The sequence below is a fragment of the Macrobrachium rosenbergii genome, chromosome 56 (genome assembly GCF_040412425.1).
Source record: "Macrobrachium rosenbergii isolate ZJJX-2024 chromosome 56, ASM4041242v1, whole genome shotgun sequence".
Lineage (NCBI taxonomy): Eukaryota > Metazoa > Arthropoda > Malacostraca > Decapoda > Palaemonidae > Macrobrachium > Macrobrachium rosenbergii.
The window spans coordinates 21,915,025-21,932,456 of NC_089796.1; the positions used below are offsets into that span (position 1 = coordinate 21,915,025).

Sequence of the window (17,432 nt, forward strand, 5' to 3'; positions counted from 1 at the left end):
GTAAGAATATATACAATATTATTGGATACTGTGAATTAAGACGTAACATTTTAAAAGATCCATGAAAAAGATGCATATTCATTAAGTTGATGTTTATATAATACGATATGTGAGTACAGTATAATGTAGGCTAGGCTACTGTATTTGTATACAATATACCATAGTGTAGGCTAAGCTAATTCTTGTTTGTTATTCAATTTCTCTTTGTGTTGAATTATCATAAGTCACTCTGCATGAACCTCCAGAATTAGCTGATATTAGTAATTACTGTACCATGTATGTATAGAGTATACTTTATAGTGCAGGCTAGGCTACCATATATATACATGGCACCAAATACCCTAGTGTAGGCTGTAGCTATATTCAGATACGTTTTCAACAACGATGGGTTTTTTTGGAACCTAACCCCATCGTAAGTAGGTCAATACCTGTATAAGCCTTTTTAGTTTTTTTTTTTTTTTTTTTTGTGGTTGAACTATCAAAATAGGCAGTTCTAAGTGTTTTTAGAACGGATCTAAGTATTTGCAGGTTTTAGCTATTCGCTGGGGTGTGTGTGGTATGCATCCCCCACGAATACGGGGTGTTTACTGTAATAAGCCTGTCCCTTAAGGGTTAAGCAAGAGTTACACATGCCAGAGGTGGTGAAAAATCAGCTGACTGGTAGACAAGACCATACAACTGCCTTACTGTCCTGCCTTCTCATTGGCTATAAGAATTGACGATGATCTCCAATGTTGTGTGATAGGTATTCATCACTACTTTGGGGGAGACTAACAATCTTAGGAGGCTATAACTACAGCCTTTTCCCCTCCATCTGCAACTGAAGAAGCAAGTCACGATTGAGACAGGTCACCCTTTTAGCTGACATAAAGTATTGGAGGACAGGTAAGAGGGAGAGTTTACAAGATTACAGCCATTTCTAGTTCTTTGGTTTTTAAATACAATATGGATATTACTAAAGCTGTAAATGCAGGTACTTGGTGGTGTTGTTCAACATTTGCCAATTTTTATTTGAGGGCTGATACAAATAGTAAATGAATAAGTTTGTGGTTGTTGAGACATATGGTTGTGGTGGGCCAAATTTTCCTTGAGGTTGGAGATTGGTTGAATGATTTATAGATCTTAGGCATGCATGCCAAGAACTGGGGCAACTAAGGCATTCAGTGCTTAGAATCTAATATTGTACAGTACATTTATCTAAAATTCATGCAAAACTATAAATAGAAAAAAATTTAAAAACATACATAATGGTCTTTAATAAAATACAAGTATGTAAAATCTAGTAAAAAAAAAAGAGTTAAGCTCAAAAATAAAAGTTTTCTATAAAAGCAACAGTATTATCAAGTACCTCACTCTTGGACCTACCATATAATGAGGTAGCTCTTCATTCTTGGGTAAAAGGCGGGCATTCAGTTAGAAAATATTTTACCATTAAAACTTCTCAACAGGAACTGCTGATTGGGGCTTGTCTCCCTTCTCCACTTTGCATTAAGTATCTATGAGTAGCATGTGTATGTCCTATATGCAGCCTTGGTTGGAGATTGAGTTAATCCTTATCTTCCATTTTCTCTTAATTCATCTCCATCCTTTATTCATGTAGTCAAGTGTAGTGTGCTAGTGTTGTAAGCATCTGCTGCTCATATGAATGGGGAGTTCATGCTCCCAGATATGTTATCTTAACAGCACAAATTCCTTGGTCTACTCTCTTGGGTTTTCTGATACTTAAAGTAATCCTTGGAGTTGCCTGAGCCTTACTTCCTGACTCATACAAGTCCCCAAGTGCCTACATCCATCCATTAGGCACTTGAAAATAATCTTGTTCATATGTGGAACAAACCTGGGTCTTAACTTATGGATAATTCTTCTAGCGCCAGCTGGAAACCAGTAAAAATAACCAAGAAGGAATTGGTGGCAATGAGGTAGGCAGATAGGCCTAGCTGGCAACAGTCAATTTCCTTTGCACATGTAAGGGAAGGAAATGACGCCTCAGTTTCTTCTTTACTGCCCTCTTAGGAAGACATGCTTTCGCTCGTCTCTCCGAAGCCCGTGTTTTTTGCTGAATTTGTTGTGATTGTGTTGCTTGCGTGGGTGATTCTGTGTTTTCGTGTGTGTGTGCTTTTGTGTGATCATGCATCTGCAAGAATCATCCCAGCCTCCAGTTTCTGCCAGACTTTCCAAGCATCAGAGAATGTGTCCTGGCATCGCTGGTTACCCTTGCTCTCGCTTTTTGGCATCTGCTGAAACTGATCCACATTTTTTGCATAGCCAGTGTACAGCTAATGATTGTAATGGAGGTTTTTTGCCAAGAAGAGGCAGCATAGGAGGAAGTCAGAGGCTCCATCTTGGAGGGGGTTCCCTCCTTCAATGGGTGTGTCACATGCCCCTCCCTGTTCTGTCTCTCTTTGCCATATCTTCCAGTTGCTACATCTTCTGTGGAATATTTGACCCCTTTCCACTCTTCTATAGCTTTGTCTATGGAAGTTTTGGGAGAGGGGTCATATTAATGCTTCCTCTGCTTTTTTGTTTGGTGGGGTACATCATCTTCCCCCTTGCGAGCAGATGCGCCTTCATCTTGTTCTACCTTTTCAGATTCTGATGCATAGAAGATGGCTGGTCTGTGGGCTTCTCTAGGCCTATCAGGGTTACCAACCTTTGATGGCCTTTTGTCCGACTACTGGAATTCACGCAGGCCTGGGTTAGCTGCCTTATCAGTCCCCCATCCCAGTGGCTCCCTTACCTCCTGTGTCCAGTTCATCAGCTGTTTTGTCTTCCTAGCTGGCTTCTCTGCTCTCATCCCGCCTCATCCTGCTCCGACCTCTGCCCCCCCCCCCCCTCCGACTCATTGGTTCAGGTGGTGGTTGATCAAATTTGCAAGAGTTATGGAGGTTTTGTACAAGTGAAAAGTCGTAGGACACCAACTCCTTTTTCATCTTCCCCTGTTCCCGTCAAGCAGTGGCAAATTTGAGACTTCATCTCTTCCCCTAGTAGGAAGCATCTTAGGCCTATCATTTCTTTGTTTGCTTCGGAACACGGCCATGCTTCTCCCCCTCCTGACGTCTGTGTTTCTGATGTTGAGGATTTATGCAAATTGAAGAAGTCTGCGGTTGTTCCTCCCTCTGCCAAAGTTCGTAGGAAGGACCACAGCCGTTGCTCCTCCCTCGCCTGACCTCCGTGTTTCTGATGTCGAGGATTTACGCAGTTTGAAGAAGAAGTCTTCAGTTGTTCCTCCCACTGCCAAAGTTCACAGTTGTTCCTCTCTGTGTCTAAGTTTGAAGAAAGGATGATTTTGCTCCCGTTAAGAAGTCTCGTCCTGCTGTTTCCATCCATGAAGAGAGCTCTTCTGGTACACGACTGTATCCCCTTCGCCCCCCTTCACCACATCACCCTTAAAATCCACGTTCTCCTAAGGATGTCTGGCTCTCATGTTCTGAGATTCGGCATTCCAGGAGCCCTGTCGTCTGGCCTGGACATTCTTCTCGTTCTCCTGATGATTTTTTTTTATAATTTTGTGTGTCTGGGGCGGACGTGTTGGAGGTCTCTCTTGTGTTTTTTACCAAAAAAGAAGGGTTTTTCGTTCTTGGTGATTATACCTCTCATATAAGGCAATGCAATAATAGTGCCTCTACATAATACTCGGCACGTAAGCCGGTTAGTGTTGTGTAAATGCAGATATATTAATCTATGTTCTGCCCCAATCAGTGCCCTTGGAATTTTTCAAGTTTCAACTTCTCGCGGCCTGTTGGCCCTGGGAAATGGGTAATAGACTGCTGTGTATGTGTTAGTGCTTATCCATAAGTTAAGACTGCAGGTTTGTTAGATGAAAAATACAAATTGATTAATAAATATGTCATTTTGGCTGTCAGCTTGTGAACCTTCCACCAAAACTGTGTTTCAGGCACAGCATAATTGATGGATTGTGGTGAAATTAGATTTTTTATATACTGATTTCTGACCTCCCAGCTCCTTTGATTTTTTGATGTTTCATTCAACCCAAACAAACAGTGAAGAGGTGTTGGTTCTTATGTGTGGATCCAGGTGGTGCAGGAACGAGTAGTTGCACCTCTGCTTAGAAGACACAAGACCATAAGTCCAGGGATATTTGTGACCATAGATGTAGGCTTTATATGATTGATGGGTTGATGTGAAACATTTAACTTCACTTTTTAAAACCTCAGAATTTCCAGGTTACTGGGGAAACATGAAGGTTTAAAAGAATTATAATTTCTCGAGCTTCGCAAAGGTATAATTCGAGAATTTTGACATTTTGATTTTGTGAAGAAATTACAATTTATATTTTCTTCTATCATGTATATAACCAGAGTCTTTCTGCTTTGCTTCCTGAATAACTTCTTTTCTTTTTTTCTAGTTAATACAGCACAGAAGAATGCATACAGGGGAGAAACCCCACTTATGTCCTTTCTGTCCATATCGAGCTGCCAGACGTGACAATTTGCGTTCACATGTGAGACGCATGCACAAAAGGGAAAACATGTATGGGGACACTTTCACACCTCGACCAATGCTCTTAGCTGAAGCTGACATTCATGACCATACGGGTAAACCAGTTGAGCAGGATCCTCAGCAACAGCAGCAGCCTCAGCCACAACAGCAACCTCCACCCCATCATCACCAACCCCCACCTCATCACCCTCATTCTCATAGTCATGCCCATCATCATCATCATCACAATCCACACCAACAGCAGCCTCAGCCCCAAGTCCCAGGGATGTCGATGGTAGGTCCCCCTCCCTCCCAGCACCAGCAGCCTCATGCAAGTATCCAACCTCCTTTATGAATGTAGTGAAATTAGTTTTTAATATCCAAAAATGGATCATCTTGTTTGTCCTTTATCCTAACTATTAGCCATAATGTGTTGTTATTGAGGGTTAAAATTAAGGTATAGGAGATTGAAAGCAGGCCTATGTGCCATTAGGTAAACATCATGTTTTCAGATTCCTTTTAGTGAACTTGGATTTTTGTTTTTGTCAGTGTAAGGACCCAGGTATGAGAATTGTTGCTTACTCATTTTGTAGACATGGGTGCTGGTTGGTTGGGATAGATGTTTGGCAAGTGTAGGTTTTATCAGTTGGCTAGGTAGGTGGATGGATCAGTCAAGTGCAGTCATGAAATTAGGGATATCTGAAGAAGTCAACCATGTTATCTGTTTAAAGGTTTTTTATAGTAGTGACAAAAAGTTTCACAAAATTATAAATGAAAGTGAATATTTGCTGAGTTTATTGCATGAAGATTGTCATAAAAAGTGCAAAACAAATGGTTGGTTCATTTGTTATAATTCCTGTATATTACTGCATATTTATACCTTGCACTGCAGTATTTAATTCAGTTTTTGAAAAATTTATTTCTTCAGCTACATTGCAGTGTTTTAAACCTTTAAGCAAAACATTTTATTTTTCATTCCTTATAAAGTATATGAGATTTATTTGTGCTTTGGCAGTGGTCTGTTATAAACAGATTTTTTTTTTATTTTTTGTAAAAAAGTAATTTATCAGTCCATAAGGGTTGAAAGTGGTGAATTTTAAATTTAAATGTATATTTAGAGTAGTGAGCATCACCCAAGTCAAGGGTCACACTTACTAGAAATACTTGCTGTTGTTTTAAAACCATTTGCCATTTATTTGAGCCCAGGGAGGTAATCCACTTTCATCATTTTCAAGGTCACCAGTTATTAAGCTTGTGCATATGAAATATTCAGTTATTGGCAAGTAATTGCACTAATATGTAAATGTAGAACTGTCTCATTTATCACAGAAAATTAGCTATAAACTAGGTACAGTATATCTTAAATGATAACATTCAGTTAGTATAAAACTTTTTTGGGATAAATTTCAGTTAGTATAAAACTTTTTTGTTGAGTAGATGCATGTTTACCTTCATATTTTACAGACTGCTTTCTAATTTCAGTTTGCTCCATCCAAGTAGTATTCAGTAGTGTATATCAAGTTTGTGTGATCTTGACAGACTGGGAGAGTTTTATTGAACAGTTGTTAAATAGTCAATTTATAGTTGGTTTTAAAAATTAATTTCTTTATTTAGAGAAAAAATTATTTTGAGTGACTGAAGGTTTTATTTCCATAGAGCTCATTATTGTTTTCAGATGATAACTCCAAGAGTTTTAAATACCGGTGTTTTGCACTTGAAATTATCGGTGTGTGATGACAAAAGTGGATGGGTATTTCAGTAACATTGGCACTGACTTCAGGATAATCATTCCAGCTGCTTAATTTTATCAGGCTTTCATGTATTTTGTTAATGGTTAAAGCTATGGATGGCTTATTTTCTTTGATTGAAAATGGAAGATGTAAATGGAGCAGTGAGTATTATTAAAAGTAATTTACATCACTTAATCAAGTCTAGGAAATCGTTACAGGCGACATTTGGAACAGCCCTTTGATTTTTTGAAGGATGAATATACATATTGCATACTTTGGAAGTACAATATTAGGAATAGTTTTTCAGATGTAGAAAGTGCAGGCTCTGTTACAAATAATGATTGCTATATGAAACTGGTAACACAGGTATATAGTTTACCAGATCACTCAATACAGTTTGTCATCTCTCTTAGACTGGCCTCATCATGACACTGATAACCGTACAGTTCACGTAACACTTATGACGCTTCACCAGATAGATAAAAGCCTCTATCTGAGGTTGTCAAAAAATCAATGTCTTCCCCTTTGTAAAAAAAAAAAAAAAAAGTGTTTGTGATACCAAAGTATATCTTTCTTGTAGACACAGGTAATTGTGTTAATGAGTCAAATCTGTGGTACACATTAAGCTTTTTTTTAGTGTCACCATAGGAATACTTAGTATAGAGCAAAGGAGAATGGATGGAAATATGAAAAATAATCAAGAAATTTAGCAGTCATGTCAGTTGTGAACAACTAGCTGACTAATTTTAAAGAGATATAGTTGTAAGTTTAACAGTTTTTTTATATATCTAAATAAGGCTGGTATCAAACCTTGAAATTCAATAGTTACAACTACATAAACTGCATTTAAAATTATGTCTTCCATCGGGCACTTTCTTTTCCAGTTTATAGTGGGAAATTGTAATGCATATTAGAATAGTTTAAAATCAGTCTTATAGATGAAGACCTAGTTAGTTCATTAAATAAGCAGGATTCATGTTTTTTACTTACTGAGCTAAACAGGCCTCAAAACTAAGCAGAGTAGATCACAAACCATTACCGGCAGTCCTTGGTTGTCGGTGGGGGTTCCGTTCTGGGCACATGATGATAACTGAAAATCGGTGATTTCCGGCGCTTTTTCAGCGATTTTCGAGACTTATCGGTGCCGAAAAGCGCCAATTTTCGGTTATCGGTGCTGCTGTTAGGTATGTATCAGTGCCGATAAGCAGAAATCAGCAATTTTCAGCGCCGAAAATTGCCGATTTTCGTCGCTAGACAAGCCCCATAAAACCGGATCTCCATTAACCGAGCCCGCCGTTAACTGGGGACTGCCTGTACATTATTTTATTAAAAAATCCCTTACATGGCATTGTAAATGGTGAAATTGGGCAAGTGGAAGGATTTTAAGTCTTTGCCTTTGTTGTCCCCGAGTAAACTGATGCAAGAATGTGAGTATTGCAGGTTTAGCAAGTTTGCAACTCATTTTGGTTTGTGTAGTTTTCTCAAGCATCAGAATGCTTTTTAAGATCTGTAGCTGCAGCAACAATTTTTGCCATGACTGAACCCTTGGTACATATATTATACGTAGAATCTATATTTGTTTCTCTGTGGCAGGCAGGAGCTAGAGAAAATTCTTAAAGGATGCCACAAATTACCATCTTCCTGGTGGAAAGAAAAAAATTACGAACCATATACAGGATATTCCATATAAAATCAATAGTGCTCATGTAACTTTAGCATTTAAAGGACATGCGTCAAAGAGGGGTCTCCTTCCTAAATATGGTATACAGTATTAGTATCCAGTGTGTTAGCCACTGAAAGGAAATTATTTTTATAACACCAAAGACAGACAGTATATCCAATTTATTTTAAACATGCTAACATTGTGTTTGTATCTGATATCTTGTTGTGGTTACATTATCAGGATTAGAGAATCGGGTAACATGGGAGTGACCCAAATATATGCATTGTCAGTCTGCACCTATGTGTGAGATTCTTCTTCCACTTTTGTCAGGTAATGGGAGTGAATGAAAAGTGATTACCAAAAATGGAGTTCTGTGGTTCTTTTAGCAGTTTTTAAGGCTGAAATATTTATAGATAGTACATGGTGACTATGAAGATTTTCTCTTGACAGAAGTCATATGAAAGGATTATGGTGGATACTGGAATACAGATTGTGGTTTACTTCACTGTACGGTATCTTTTAACTCTTTAAAATTAGGATTATTTAGAGGATTTAAAGTATGGTGGGTACTTTACATCTGTCAGACTTCTGTATTGCACAGAAATTGGCATAATCTTTGCTTCTTAAAAGTAGTTTTCATAAAAATTACCTTATCAGAAGGAAGGCAGTAGCAGAACCATTGTTCTGTAGTTTGATGCTTCTGTTAGAATTTACTAATTGTCACAAGCAGCATCATACGTTAGAGAATTTACAAAATAGTGGAGAAGGTACCTTTAGGAGTGGTACAGATGCTAACGAGCTTCATTTACAGTGATGCCAAATTTAGAATGTGACTTCCACTTTGTTAATTAGGTGTGAATGGGATAAGCAATCACTTACTCCCATTTTAATTGGCTAAGTGTGAATAGGGTTTAGATACTAACAGGAATATGAGTAACTTGAGTAGTCATATATTTCCAGTATTGCAAGCAGTGCTGTGTGGCTTTTTTTCCTCCACAAAGTTTACTGTTTCTGAAATTATGTACGTACATGTTTAATTCTTAAGATGACTATGTCGAAAGTTGTTTACATGTTTTGCATACCTTTATCAGAACTTGATGTAAACAGGCATAAAAATTACTTGAAATTTTAAGCATTGAGCTGAGAAATATTGTGTACAGAGGCATGGTATGGGCTTGTAGATGGGCTCTGAATCACTCCCGGACTTAGAGATTAGCTTTTACGTATCATGAAGAGATTAGAAAGAGCACTTGATCGTGGTTGGATTTTGGTTTGCTTTAGAGAGGAGGATGCTGTAGCTGTATATTATCAACTGCTTAGGAGTCTTTTTGTCATTATGACGTGACTCTGGTTATTGATGTTATGGTATTTGTAGGAGTTGGTTTGAGTTTGAGGAAGTGTGTGCATGATGTAAGAGTAGGTGAAATGATTAAGATAGCTGTTGCCCTATATAATCATAGGTTAATGGTATAGGGAGATGTTTTATTGACTGCTGAAAATACAAAAATGATAGAGGAGAGACATTGCCCTGTGGAAGGACTTTGGTCGTGGCTGCTGGCAAAACTAATAGAAAAAATATATATCACCAGTTATAACTCATGTCTAGTGGTTGTCCCCTTGTTTCATTATTTATATGGTTTTATTGCATTGTCCTGTTATGAATCATTTTTGTTTTATTAGATGAAAGAATGCAGTCTTGGTATTTCTAAGTTGCAGGTTGTCTCTCAAGACAGTTTTCAATTAGATTCACAGTTCGTCTCAATGTGGAGTAATTGCAGCATTCATGGAAAAACCTGCTTGGAATACCTTGGGGTTGCTATCTTTTTGGTCATTTTAGAATCTATTTTTAATCTACCTCAGATGTAAACATTGTACAACTTGGATGTTACCACTTTGCTCAGGATTATTTTGTTATACATCTCAGGAAAAATGAATGTTCATAATGTATGCAGTTTTTCCAATGTAATTTAGCTCAGGATTTTATCCATTAAGTCAAAACACTGTATGTACAAATGCAGCTTCGTACCGACATGGTTACCAATTATCTCAGGAATTTTATGTAGTACAATACTGAACATGTGGCGAGTGATAATTCATTCGGGTTGAATCCATACGGTCCATTACATGAGGACTGTCTTTTGTAATAACTAATCTTTTTTGCCAAATAACATTGACACATCCCTAGGGTTGTGCCGTGTGGGTTCAGCCAGTACAATGCTAGACACAGTTCCTTCTTTACCCAGTGCACCTCTGGGCTGACGATGCTGTGCCTGGCATGGAGTGCATGTGTTGCTCACCGCCAACAACATATTTACTAGGTTATTTTAATGTTTATAATGTGAAGTAATGTTGTTATGATGCGAATTAGTGGGCACATTAGTTGTTAATTTGTGTATTGTTTCCTTCTCCAGTGGTTGGAAAAACTTGCATTTCCTGGTAGCACATTATATAGATTATATATAGACTTAAAGGTCACCTTTTATTAAGTAGTTGACTTTTCCCGTTTAGATCCCCAGTTCATTGTTGGGATATCATTGTGATTATAAGTGTAGTTATGCTCTCAGGAATTGCTCTTCTCCATCTCTCTCTAGATTTCTTTCAATTATAAATATCTGAAAAATTCACATTTCCTTAGCTAGTTTTAACAAATGAAGATTTAAACTAAACATAAGTAGTAGTCTACTGTACTGTGTTCCTGTTTTGTTTTGCAAATTTTAAAATACTTCTTGAGATGAGCTTAGCCTTGCAGTGTCTTCACTTTACATTGGGCCAAGGTACTTTCTCCTGAGAGCAACTACTGGCCAGACTCCTCTGCACCATCATATGCATTGGTGCTGTTACTACCCTCATTCCCTTTTTTCTCTCTCCTTACTAGAACTATTGCTGAGGGACGGAACAGCTAGTTTTAAACACTGAAAGCCACGTAGAACCTTATAAAGTTAAGTTATCTTTTTTAACATCGTCATTAACAATTGATGATTCTTTACTATTTTTGTTGATTATAGAATAATTTGTTTGTGTGTTGGATGTCACTAGGCATCCCTGGCTAGAACTGATTGGAAAACTTTTAGTGACTGTCAGCATTGACAATGTAGTCTAAAAGTAAGTTTCCATTCAGTGCTTTTGAAAACATGAATGATATTGATTGTAATTAGAAGTATATCTTCTTTCTGCATGTCAATGGATAGACTTGTATGTGGATAGTACTGTGAAGACAGTTCTGTCAACAATTTGAATGAACGATTGTTGCCTACCTGATGAAACAAGTTTTCATATGCTGGATCAAGGTAGCGGTTGACAGACAAGTCTTTTGAAGTGGAAATAGACCTCAAGTGAATTTGATCTTTGCGTTTGTTTATAAGCTACTCCAAAGCTGTCCATTCAGTGGCAAGAGATCTGGAGTTTGCTTGACAGAAAATCATCATTGGAGATATGAGTTACAACGATTTTGGAGTGTCTAGCTAATGTGTTGGATACCGAAGAAGATAGCTATTGATTTTTTGTGACTTGAAATTTTGATGGTGTATGTGTGTGCATGGGTGCATATGTCATGGAAAACAGTTCAGGAAATACTTTAGTTGCAAGTCTTTGTCTTTCTTTTGGGTAACTGGAATACAGTACTTGTTCCCAGTTAACAAACTATATGAACTTTCAACAACAACTCACTCAAAGCAGATTTTAGTCAGTTGATTTTGATCTCATAAACCCAAGCATGTTTACCATACGTACTTGCTTTAACATTAGCTTAGTGGTAAATATTTAAAATTTGTGTTTTTTGGTGATGCTTTGCTTTTGTATTGTCCCAGATATGTTTCATTATGTATCATAATTATAATTTTGCTGCTTGGTTCAGTAATTATGATGAATTGTTGAATAATTGTAATCATCCAATCATAAATATTTATCTGGAAACCTCAGGGAAATAGTTAACAAATGTTGTGTCATTAGTATACAAAATTTTCCACTGATTCTCACTCCTGCTAAAGAAATCGTGTTGGGAGTTGGGTTTATATGGAAAGAATAGCCTCTTTTATTTCTATTATTTTTTCTTATGAGTTTATGGGTTAAAAGTGAGGTGGGAACATACATTAAGTTTGCCAATTTTGATGGCATGATTGATTGTTAACCATACTGCTATTCTTTGTGTTCACCATTTATCTTCTTATTTGCCCCAAAGGTACAAGAGTTTTATAATTGTCATGAATTTATATATTTTAGGTTGTCTAGTCGGAAGGTAAGTGGTCAATAGTGTAATTTTAAGAACACTTTTTAGTCAGGATTTGGTGAATACCAAGTGGTTATTTACAAGTGCAACAAAAACGTATAATGTGACAGGGTATATCTACAATTTTGCTTTTATGTTACCTATCTCCTCTTGATATGTCATCTTCACATATTGGATAGTTGTATTTAAGTGTGCTATGTGAAATTATTGATTTTTAGACAAAGATAGTTTTGTAAGTTCTAAAGTACTCTGGAAATAGCAGTCAGGTAACTGGTAACACAAATTCAGACAGTCAGGCATTACTTCATTGGTAATGAATTGCATTTTGGCAGTACAGTGGTTTATAAAATTACATTTCACCTGTGAAAATTGTGAAGACATTTATAAGGCTCTAATGAGATTTTTAAATTTCATTTTATTACAGTTCAATTATTAAGATACCCCAAAGTACAATATTACAATACCATTCATACAGTTTCACACTACAATTCCTGAAAATCTTGATGATTATTAGTTATAATTTATACAGTATTTCAAATATTTCTGTGTGGTATGAATGGAAACCAAAGAAATTTTGATATTTTATTATGCTACGCAGATTTTAACATTTTTTTTTTTAAATGTACTGTTAAAAGATAAACTTTGCATGGGGTTAAGTAAGTATAAGCTACATAGACATTTTATTTTTGTCATTTATTTTATGAATAGACTTTTCAGAATTTAAATTCTTGGATTGCAGATTCTTTCTACAAAAATATTTGGAGTGTTATTTGGACTGCCTGCTGGATTAGTTTCCACAAATTAATACGCCAATGATTATTTCTGAACTCCATACAACTTGTTGCTCTTTAGTTGTCTAAATGCAGAAAAGAAGGATTACTCGAGAAAATTGAGTGGCTGTCGCATTTTTTTTGCTTCAGTTTTGATTCTAAGGAAGAGCGCAAGTAACCTGAAGTTTTGATTTGGTCCATCTAAAAGTATATGCTTATTTTTTTGTTACATCAGCAGCAGCATAGTCTTATTAAAGGTGACTTTAGTATGTGCTTTGTTGCACAGATGCACACTCCCGTGGCATATTAAAGGATACAGATATGACTGAGCTTTAAGTTGTTTATGCAGTACAGTACTACATGAGTGTTATTATGTGTTTAGTTTTTATTGTTGATATACTCTAGTGTATCTGGCATCTTGAGTGTGAAACTAAAGTCTTTCCAAGAACTGTTTTCCTCTTGCCTTAGATAAATATTTGAAAGAGTTGTAAAAGATTCATAACTTCTGGTCAGCTCATGTATCTTGCTATTAATTTTTTATTTTTTTTTTATTTTTTTTTTTTTTTTAAGTACTATAATTTTAAGAAATTTTCAATCATGTTAATATCGTGTCTGCACATTTTAGCGCAGATGTTGACGCTCAATACAATTTGTGAATGTTGGTTTACGGGTAATTTTTCTCGTTTGTGCTTTATTTGTGTTCATAGCCATCTTTGTTGTTTCATTGCCACTTTTGTTTATTGCCTTTTTGTTTCATTCCTTAGTGTTTGAAATCAAGCTTAAGCCAATTAGATGTAAAAGAGTTTTCACCATTGTCATCATTATCATTAATATTAATATTAGCGACTGTACATAGTGTGAAAACTATTGATCATTGTTACAGGTATTTTATGTAAGACTTTGTGATTGGTGTAATTTGTCAATAGTTTACTTTTTGGAGTGCTGGTACTTGTGATGAGACATCCATTAGGAAGTCTTAAGGACATCCTATAAAGCTACACAAGTGATCTCCACAATATTTATTTTATCTGCCAGGAAAAACAGGAACATTGCCTTAAAGCTTTACCCCTCCATCTGACCTTTTCAAAACAAAGCATTTAAAAGAATGACGATACTCTGTCTAAGAAAAATGTCATTTTGGTGTACATTTCTAGTAAAAGAAACTTATTTATGGTGTATATTTCTTCATAGAGATAACACCTGTCTTTAAAAGTAACCCCATGATAGATTTTAAAAGCCTTTATTTTTTTTATACACATACATATTCTCTGTATACAGTCTTTGCACAGACAACCATATCTTGCTTTAACAGATAAATATTTGTCACTGAGAAGCCAGGGTATCTGTGGTGAACTTCAAAATTTTAAACTTTGGTGGTGTTGATATTTAAAATTAGACTACCCGGTAATTGTTTTTTCTTTGAGTGTGTGGTATATTTGGATTTTTTTTTTTTTGTTCGAAGCTGTTATAGCCAAGTAATGGAGTTTTTATTTTTTAGAATACAATGAACAGTTTACAAAGAAGCTTAGTACTGATGTGTATTATTATTCATTATCTCTATAGCTAACATTCTCTTCCAGGTTTATATACTCCTATTAATATTATAGTATACTGTACTTAATATTATAGTTCTCTACTTTCCATAACTAAGGTACTGTATAACCATTGTGCTATTAAAAATGTATTTTCATGTTTCTTTGGTGTACAACAAGTTTGCAGCCACCAAATGCCATGCAAAGTACTGTAGTGTGGAATATGGTAATATGGTACTGTGTACTAAAAAAGAAAGAGGATGACAGAAAAGTTCAGTCTCTTCAGTTATAATTAGTAACACCTGATAACTTGTGTCTTTATGACTGACACAGAAAAGTGTCATCTGACCTCACTTTGGTCTTTTAATTTTTTCTCTTTATGAGGGCATTACAATTCAGCTGCAAATGCTAGAGGTATTGGTCATAACTATTACAAGACTGATTCTGTACCTTGAAACATCTTGTGACTTCGCAAATATACTATATTCAGAATACAATAGGATTTAAAAGTTTTGCAGATTTGCTTTTCTCGAGCAGTCTGTAAGCATTTGAGTTACAACTAATTTCACCTGCAAGGACCAAAGATGATGTAGAATTTGAAAGGGAAAAATAATACTAGACCCATCTCCTTAAAGAAAGGTTAATAATAATGAGGGATAACTAAAGAATGGAGAGAATGCTAGAGCTTGGAGGTAATATATCTATTGCAGAATACTTTTGCTGAAGTGTTGATTTGATATCCTGTAGAAACATTTTTAAAGCAATATGCTTTCCTGCTTTTTTCTCAGTGAGCTATTGTAATTATCTTGTATCCTATCAGGTGTCAGTATGGCGTGACAAAACGACTTTTAAAACCTTTTTATGTGCAATAAGCATTTAATCAGTTTCCTTTTGTTACTGTGACGTAAAGGTTCATCATGGAACCCTTTTTGGAGATGTTTTACAATTATGTCAGTAATGATGTTGACATACTGCTGTTGTGGGAGTTTATGTTAGAACACCATTGATAAGATTATAAGAGAAATATCTGCCATTACATATGCAGTAGTATATTTTCAATTTTTAATATCAAGGGGTGATGCAATATCTGCACTTTATTTGTAATGGTTTGGATATTTCAGTGCTTTGATTCTAACCCAATATATATTAACTCTTGTTTGCATAAAAATATGGAATTGTTGGCTTTATTGTATTCTGTAATAACTACGTAATGTATTTTAGTGTTTTTTAATTTTATTGAAATATTGACATTAAACCAGTTATTAGCAAGTTTCGTGATGGACAGAACTTCTTTCGTCAAGTTTCACAACGAAGTTCCATATTAGTACATTATGCAATTGTGTCCTTTTCAATCAGTACTAGTGCTTATTTGTCTGTCTTTACCAGTCTTTATTTTATGTGATATATATTTTGAATGTTTTAGCTGATTTTAACCCTTTTTAGGTTTCATGATTGGTTGACTTAAAAGTTTGCTATTTATTGTGTGTGAATCTACAGTAAATGTATGATGGTTTCTTTTTGTATTATTATTTATGTTAGTGCAGCAGTTGTGCAAGTTTGTTAAATATACACAGGTCTTGATTTTTGTTTTGTAATTTTTATTAAACTGGTCTTCAGTAAAGTGAAATGGATTTTCCTTGTTTGCTTGACTTTATTGAATTAGATTGCATCACCAGTACTTCTTTTAGCACTCATAAGATTTGTATTTTGGTCTTGGTATTTTGTCTTGTGACCTTTTTAAAAACTCATGAATTTTTGTGTGTGAGGTCTGGTGAAGGTACTGTTATTAGCTGTTATTAGCACCACACAACTGTTTCTTCCAGTGAATTTTACTTTTTACTCTTAACTTTTGGCAATGGAACTTATGATCACTATGACTAATTTTCTAAAGGCACATTTTGTTTTAGCAGAATTGCTCTTAGGAGTCCACACTATACCTTCAGGTCTACCTTAATCAAGTTGTTATTATCTGTCTACGGACAAACAGAACCTGTCCATGAGTTTTTAAGCTTTGTCCTTTTTTCTTCTGACAATTCACAGTGAATACTAAAATTTTCTTTAAATAATATTGCTCTCTTCATTTCTTGGATTTCTGTTTTTTCACCATATTTTGTATATATATATGTATATAAAGGCTGGGATGCCTCAACAAAATCATTTTGCAGTATATTTTCAAAGTTTTAGTGTCCAATACCTGTGCATGCGAAAGCATGAGCAAATGTGGCATTTTCCTTTGAAAGTACTGTGCAAGCTTCTGAAGGAACTTTTCCAGCTAGTCCCAGCCTTGAAGTTTGTCTCTGTGTTACCAGAACTGTTGATAACACAGTGGTAGATATTTTTAATGTAGAAAACCACAATATATTTGACTTCAAGATTCATTTAAGCGATAATACTGTAGTAATTTTATTTGTTTTTTGAAATTTATATTGAGAGTGTAAGTTTAAAATTATTATGATTATTATTCTTTGTGTTAGAAAAGTATCCTATTTCGTTGGCCTTATATTTTTCATAGATAAATAAATATTCAACCTGTTCCAGTGTTTTATTGATCAGGTCTTTCCATTGCAAAATCACATAAATATCCTCTTAGTGCAGAAGGATTGTTCTAATTTCTTTAATGATAATTGTGAAATAAAAGGTAGCCTTATTGGTGTGCTCACCATTAACAGACGAAAAGAGTGACAACACACCGAAACCTACCTTGATTGGTTGAAAAGGTAATAAATTGTAATAAACCTACGCCGCTGAATAATCTTGATGGGTTCGGGCGCTTGGTCTTCAAGAACTAAATTTCATAATCAATCAGTCAATAACAAATCTTACTTGGTAGTACTCTTGAAAGTCTAAAGAGAACTGTGCTTAAGTACCAAGAAAGGTGTAGGAGACTGCTGGCCTGGTCAATGTTTTGAAGAATGAAAAAGCTCTGGAGGAGGGTAGAGTAACCTTGATGCCGTTGCTATCAAAGGAGTTCCTATTCAAGCCCTGAGACTCCTGAAACTGACTTATAATCCACATAACATTCTCTCCCTCTCGGGTTGTGGATCAGCAGGTAATTGAAGCAGCAGTAGCAGC

The 17,432-nt window shown here is 35.7% G+C and overlaps 1 protein-coding gene across 1 annotated transcript in view; it reads left to right on the forward strand.

The window, feature by feature from the left end:
* LOC136836117 (zinc finger protein 652-B-like) overlaps window positions 1-16,893 on the forward strand; it is a 67,195-nt gene extending 50,302 nt beyond the window's left edge. Inside the window, exon 7 of the mRNA XM_067100109.1 lies at window positions 4,367-16,893. Within this exon, the coding sequence (XP_066956210.1) occupies window positions 4,367-4,795 (429 nt within the window). The 3' untranslated portion in view covers window positions 4,796-16,893. The remainder of the gene's footprint in view (window positions 1-4,366) is intronic.
* Window positions 16,894-17,432: the final 539 nt, after the last annotated feature.